At 27.3% G+C, this 7,783-nt stretch overlaps 1 protein-coding gene across 1 annotated transcript in view; it reads right to left on the bottom strand.

Annotated features, from left to right (window-relative positions):
- LOC106683953 (uncharacterized) overlaps window positions 1–5,371 on the bottom strand; it is a 41,480-nt gene extending 36,109 nt beyond the window's left edge. The window contains exon 1 of the mRNA XM_014425729.2: window positions 5,267–5,371. Within this exon, the coding sequence (XP_014281215.2) occupies window positions 5,267–5,371 (105 nt within the window). The remainder of the gene's footprint in view (window positions 1–5,266) is intronic.
- Window positions 5,372–7,783: the final 2,412 nt, after the last annotated feature.

The raw sequence follows: 7,783 nt of genomic DNA, 5'->3' as shown, positions 1-7,783 counted from the left end.
TATGAAAAATAAATAAATAAAATAACATAATGATAAAATAATATATACAATATTTACACAATCGACCTGAGGATCCCTGAGCCCACACTATCCCCCACGTGTGAGGGGTAGAGCAGAGCTCAAGAGATCCCAGCGCATCCCTCTCGCCGCATCACTGGTGTAAAAATTATTGAGTTACTTTCTCACTTTTATCAGTTGAACAATAAAAAAAATGAATCAATAAAAAAGATATTATATTGGATATTTTCGTCAATTTTTTTTTCTAATATTTTGAGATCACATTGCCTTATGGTACCCACTTTGGGAACTGCTGGTAACCCGAAAAGATGGCAATGGGTGTTTTAAGAGATCTCCTCTTAAATAATAGCAAGCATTAAATTAAATGTGTCTTAAAGAATTATTGCCAAAGCACTAAATGGGATTTTTTTCATATTGAAAGTTAAATTTAAATTAAACCTATTATCCAAAATGTATATTATCTCGTATATTGTATGTACAATAGTACACTTAAGATTAATACACACTATAAAATATAAAATAATAGTTGGACAACTGTAAATTATCTCCTCATTAAATTGTACTTTCACTCATTGTATCTTAAAGAAAGTCGTGACTCTATTAAAACCATCCATTAATTTCTTCTGACTGAAAATTATCTGTATGAAAGATAATACCCGGGCAAACATCCCTTGAATAATCTGCTTCAGTTATAGTTAGGAAAACTTCTATCTCATTTAAAAGTTATGCGTAATCAAACACGACCGAAACAACAAGGAATTGGAAACATCCTTTCTTTTGGATAAGTATTTCAATATCATAATGATAGATCGTCCCAGAAGTATCCACAAGCTGTCTTTTTCAGTCCTGACAAGGCCTAAATTAGCGAAACCTTGAAGGGCTATTTGCAATTATTCCAGAGGCTTAGGGCTTTTGAAATGGCCCAATTGTGTATTAACAACAATGTTTGTTGTAAGTTATTATTTAAGTTTTCTCCTTATTTGAAGTAAAGGATCGAAGTAATTATTGACTTGAGTAATTATATTCCAGCAATCATTTGAAATTCAAATAATATAAACGTTTCATCACAAAAAAGAGATCAAAATTTAGTTTATTCAATTCGCATTCATTTGCGGGACCTAATTCTCATAATTGTATGTTGGTTCTATATTTTATAAATTATAATTTGAAAGTTTAATATATTATGTAAATATAGAGTTTAAACTTCCAACTAAACCAATGAATTCTGCTATAAAAATAACTCCTAGGCTTTTGGAAATAATTAAAATTTTCTAAATTGTAAGCATATAAAGATATTAAATCCCATATATTGTTAAAGTATTATTCAAAAATGTTTTAAACATTTCATTAATTTTAATTTTAATAAAATATTAGTTTCATAATGAATACCAACACTTTGAGACAAGTTTTACATCAAAACAAGAAAATAAAAAATTGAAGATATAAACATGTTATTTCAACATATTTTTTTTTTTCATTTATTTGTTTTGTATTTAAACTTTCATCAGGGTAAACTAGAATTCTCTAAATTGTGGAAATATGAATTAAAAATGCAATAATTTATTGAGTACTAATAAACAACACTTAATCTTAATAAATAACTAAATAATTGTTGTGATAAAGTTTTAACAAATAGTGACTGTAAATTATTTTAATTTTGGTTTTAATGTGAATATTGACTAATTAGAAATCGTTGTTTTGACCTGGGCAGAATAGCCTGCATGGAGTTAGAGTTTTTAAATCATATAATTCCAAAATTGTATTAAGTAGATTGTCCCTGATGGCCCTGATTTTATTGAAAAATAAAATATGTTGAGACTAAAATAGATAGAAATTAAATTATTTATTTTAAATAACTAAATAATGTTTTAAAAATTTCATTAAACTATTATTTCCGTTTTTAAGAGCAAAAAAAAAATTGTATATATTGAGAAATTGATTAAAACAAAAAAAAAATAATGAGCAGCATAGCTCTATAAACTAAAATCGTATTTGTTCTTTTTTATTTTTTTTTTTGTTAAAATGAAAAATGATTCAGTTCTTTCAACAATGCGCTTTCAAAAACGCACTGATGGGGAGGAGAGGAAGTTCAGAACTCCAAAAGATAATTCTCTAACACGAGTTTTCAATTTAAATATAAATTTTCAACCTATTAACTCAATTTAGAACTGTTGTTGAAGAGTGAAAAATCGAGAAAAGAAAAAAAATAAGAAATTTGACCGATATTCACCCCTTACTTTCATGGGGTTATTGATAATAATTCTTCCCAGAAAACAACCCTATAATCCAACAAAGCTCATTCGATCCAGAGCATATAGTTTACCATCCCCGAAATCCAAAAAGCGCCATCTAGAGGAGAGTTTATGACGTAGATATAAAATGCTCATGGGTCCCTTTTGGGTGACCTTCAATACTGTGGAAATGTCTGTTACTTTCGAGGAAAATACGAAAAAAATTATTTCATATCGATTTTAAAGAAAAGAAAAAATTCATTCTGGATACTATTTTGAGAAATGTTAAGAGAGTTCAAGCTAAGAAAATATTTATTTACATTCTATTATACTTCAGTGATGAGTAACCAAAAATTTTAAAGTTCATTAAACAGAACTGGGGGAGAGGGGCAAGAGAAAGGGAAGTCATTAGAACTAATAGTGGACAAGAATAACAACTTACTTTCTTTTCTAAGTACTCTATTTTCACTGGAGGAACCTAAAATTGAAATGCAAATATTTTTAAACGAACAGTTTATCCTGCCTACCATAAAAGTTTGAGAGAGAATGATCCCTGTCTAGGGAATTATAATTTCAAGAATATACCTCTGATTTCGAAAATAATAAGTATTATGAGAATAATAAGGCTTATGACTGCTTCTGACAATTAGGTCATTTTAATTATATTATGTGCTTAAAATGAAGATTTTATAAGCACTTTGAGAAGGAATCTTCCTAAGACCTACTTTTTTCGTCGGGTGTAGTGGATAAGGAGTAACGGTCGTTCGATACCCCCTACCACCATTGAGTGCTGGAATTGCATTAGGCTTTTTTAGTGACAGTGTTCGTCATAAGATGGTATAAGGATCGTGCTTGAAATGACGAAGTTGTTTGGGAATTATTTCTACTATCTACTTTTTGCTTAGTAACGATTTATTTAGATAACTAAGGTTATTCATCGATATCTTACATTTTACTATTTATATGATTATATTTGTATTCTGTCTCCTGAGTTGAAATTCTAAATTTTTGTCTAATTTTATTTTTACATGACAGTAAATAATATTTTTAATTAGTATAAATAAAACACGACTTAGTTCTCGATAGGTTTCATTTATCTCTAATTTTCTTTTATGATTTTCAAGCTTCGATATCAATACATAAAAACATAAAATTAAATTAATTAAAATTTATTCTTAAATCAGAATTTAAATAACGTTTTTCATATACCCAAAATATTTTCAATGTCCATTATGTTTTATATAATAATTCTATATAAAAAGCAAGTTATAGATAATGTTTATTTATTTATGAGTAACCGGAACATATGTTAAAGTTTTATATGAGTGATAAAGAGTAGAGACAAATAATATTTTTAGTAAATAAATAATTCAGTATTAATTTTATGATATTTCATAATTGTACGAATATCTCTTTAACTACGAACTTACTTAATACTTGATAATGAACTCATTATGAACTAATGAGTAGCAGATTTTCTGCTTCATCTAAGACATTGGTTCCCCATCGGAAAATATTCGAAAATTATGTTTCTCTTCTGAATTTCTTGAGTCACTTTTATTGTGTATTTGCTAGTTAAAATATATTTGACACTCAAACAAGAAATGATAATAAATGAAATAGTTCTAACAATACATTCTCACAAAAATATATGCTGGACCCTCCCGCGGTCTATCCCAAGGCTCTCAAGGCCCACCTATATTCCGCAGACCATCGGTTGGGAAATACTGAGCTAAATGTATACAATATGGAGTATAAATGTGTCGATGTAATCTATACTTAACTCAAGTAATAAAAACTCAATTATTCTTATTTGTATATATAAATAAAAATATCTGATATATTTTCCTGTGGGATACAAATTGCACTCATACTATTGCTTAAACTACAACAAAGCTGATATCTAGATTAAGAACACAACAAAGCAAAGATCTTCTAGTTAAAGATTCATCAAATAAAATTTTATCGACTTTTCTATTTGTTTTAAAGAAAATATATGATTTATTTACAATCTATATTGAATACAGTCAGTTGCAAAAAATAAATATTTCTATCAATCCAGATAATGAAAGGCATAGTAATATAATATAATAAATAATTATTCTGGCCCTGATTATCGGAATTCTTTAATTAAGAGAAAGGGATGGGCAACAACCCTTACACCTAGCATCACGTCTAGAAGAAAAAAAAAAGTTATTTATATAATAATAAAGACCTGCGATCCCATTAACTTAAAAATAATCATAAGCAAGTCAGTATGTACGGGAATTATTATAATGATAGAAAAAACCAAGTTCGCTGCATATTATGACAGTGAATATTTTATATATACAAAAAAAAATTATGTCATTTAAATTTATATATGTACATATGTGAGTTAGTAAATTTACAAAATATTCACTTAATTAAAATAAAGCAAACTTGACCTACACCACTAGCCTTTTAATCCCCACACATATTAAAACCATTACGTTACCATAATTAGAGAACTTTATTTATTTCAAATGACATATATATCCGCACTACCCTCTTAAAAAATATATATAATTACAGACATTGGAGCTCTATCAATGGGTAGATTCTCCACATGTTTTTATCATTTCATAAAATCACTTGCAGCAAATTTACTTGATGTGTATATATGTATACAATTGTAAATATCAATAAATAAATTATTAAAAAAAAAAATACAGACAGACGGTGGCTAGATTTTCGAATAAAAGCTACATTAATTTCCAGTCTTGTGTTCAGTAAAATATAGAGTTGACTTTTTTTTTCTTTAATTCAAACTATATTATTTCATCACAAAAATTATTCCCATTATGTTTTTTAATTTATTTTCTTTGTACTAAAACTTTTTTTCTAGGCACAGTAGAGTCCTATGAATTGTAAAAATATTTAATACTTTATTGAGTACATTTAAGCAACATGTAGTCTTAAAAACATTTGAATAACGTAAACGTTATTCGTTTGAATAATGACGATTGAGTGAAGAAGAATAGAGATGAGGTACTCACAATGAAGAAGAAGATTGCTGGAAGACTTGCCATGGCTGGAGCAGAAGTCAAAGACTGACTGAGTTCTACCTGGCGACCTGGGGTAGATACTGCTTCCCCTACCATTTATCCCTGGTGGTTCAGTTCTCACTCTTAAGGTCGTTTATAGTTTATTGTATTATAATATTTATTGTATTCAAATATCGTCCTATTTATAATATTATTTTATTAAAATTATTCTCAAAATATTCTTTGCAAAATTGTCATATAAATGAGGAAATTACCTGCTTTTAACTTAATTGGAGATGTTAAGATAAATTTTGATGGATTATAGCAAATAAAAGTTTGGTAATTCGAGAGAGTAGCTCATCCAAGAATTTATTCATGCCTAAATGAATTCGAGAAAAAAATAAAATCTAAACTGAATTCGTCATATATCACTTTCTTACATTATCTATCTGGTTTAGATGACTAACCTTCTCATGAAAAAAAATAGGAAGAAGAAAGAACAGATAAATATGGGTGTGTCGTGGGACGCAGGATAAAAGCAGAACTAGTTTTGGAAGGTTATACAGACAATTTCCAATTATTTTCAAGATTATACTTGAACTAAAAAAATAATTTTGCATAAATGTATGTTATTTAAATCGGAAATAAAAAAAATAAAGATAATAAAATGTTAAGCATAAGAAGAATTTGATGATGTAATAGTTGTATAATACTAAGGCAAATAATTATTTAGTAATCCTAAGATTACAAAGTTTATAAGGAACTTTTTTTTTTTTTTTTTAATGCCTCCTCAGGTATGATTTAAGCACCACCTCGATATTATTATGTTAAACAACACTTTATGAAGCTCAGAATTAGTCAGTTTGACTAATTTATTTGTAAAAATGAGAGTTAACAATGGGTTTTCCAAAGAAAAAGTCATAGACCGTTTTTTTTTCAACAATTCTGTATTCTTTCTTGTTGCGCTGAATCCTACAATAAAAATTAAAAAGTACAAAATTTTGAAACTTTTGTCTGTTTTTCGCTCATAACTATGAACCTAAGCATTTTTAAAAGATATTTACTTGGTACTTTATAATTTTTATGAATATTAATAAAAGTTTTTTATTGACCATGTGAACAGATAGCTAACCGAAATTTTTTAAACTCCACTTCGCGAACTTGATATTTATAAATTATTTAGATATACTTAGATATTTAGTGTTATTGTATTCTTATATCGTATTATTTAGTTGCTTTATAGTTTTAATTCTCCTTCTTTTATTGTATTCTTTATAGTAAATACCATGTTACATATTATGTTGTACATTATATTATATTATATATATAGTTTCCTATTATTAATCAAGTTCACTACATAAAACGAATTTATTAGCTTCATTATTATTAATATATTTGTAGTAAATTCGTATCATTATTATTCACTTCATAAGTTGTTTCATTAATTTCTATTTAGTTGTTTTAATTAAGTTTTATCACTAAAAATTGATTCATATTGTATAGTTATAGCTTATAAACCGACACAGCCACCTCAAAACGCTTATAATCAAAAGTATAACCTACACATATTTAATTTAATGTTTATCATTTGTGTATTCTATTTTGGCTTCGATCGATAGATGTTGCCATCTCGTCGGACCACATTGGTTATATTTTTCTGTATGAATAAATAATTATTCCGTTAAAATTAAGGTAGTCAAAAGTTTCTAAAAAAAATTCTTCGTGCTATGAAATAGTACAGATATGTTTAATATATATTTCAAAAAGGATATTTTTTTGAAAAAAAAAAGTTCTTTTTTCAACGGTTTGAGTTCACAATGCAAATAGAAAAAACATAATAATGCGTTTGATATTATTATTATCATATTATATATACCTAGGTATTATATATTATTGTATTTAAATGAAAAATAAAGAGGTTTTGAAAATAAAAAATGAAAATAAAATTTGATATTATTTCAGCTTTTCACTTATAATTCGAAAACTAAGTATACGAAATTTCTATTTAGCATCCCAAAAAACGTATACTATCGTTGAGAAAAAAATATGATTTATTCTAAAAAATACTCTTTTTGAACTTTAGATGATTGAACTAAATACGGATGAGTCAGAACTATCCTGGAAACTTTACCAACTCGTTCATTCTCTTTTGGACGCCAAAGAGTATGGCATTAGTTAAGCAAAAAATAACGATTTTGATTTGTGCAGCGTTTTGGATCAGTCCAATCTAAAATTAACTGTTATTGGAAACGCAAAAAAACAAAAAAACTCTTTAATTAAAACGGAAAATATATCCTTTAGATTATTTAAATCGCCCACGAGCATGAAAGAACACAGATTAGTTTGAAAAGCAATTTACTCCTCAGGCTAGAGATGGTATGAGCTCGATCCCTATATATCAGATTTACAGTCCTAACTTCATGGTACCTAATGGTAAAGAAAAATATCGGCAAGAAATAACAGTTATGCAATTGCAGCTACATGGAAATGAAAAAAACAAACTTTTATGAAATCATAGAAAACAATTGG

This window comes from Halyomorpha halys, unplaced genomic scaffold, assembly GCF_000696795.3.
Source record: "Halyomorpha halys isolate HHAL.00 unplaced genomic scaffold, Hhal_1.1 Scaffold29.1, whole genome shotgun sequence".
Taxonomy (NCBI): Eukaryota; Metazoa; Arthropoda; class Insecta; order Hemiptera; family Pentatomidae; genus Halyomorpha; species Halyomorpha halys.
This window is presented reverse-complemented; position numbering and strand designations above follow the sequence as displayed.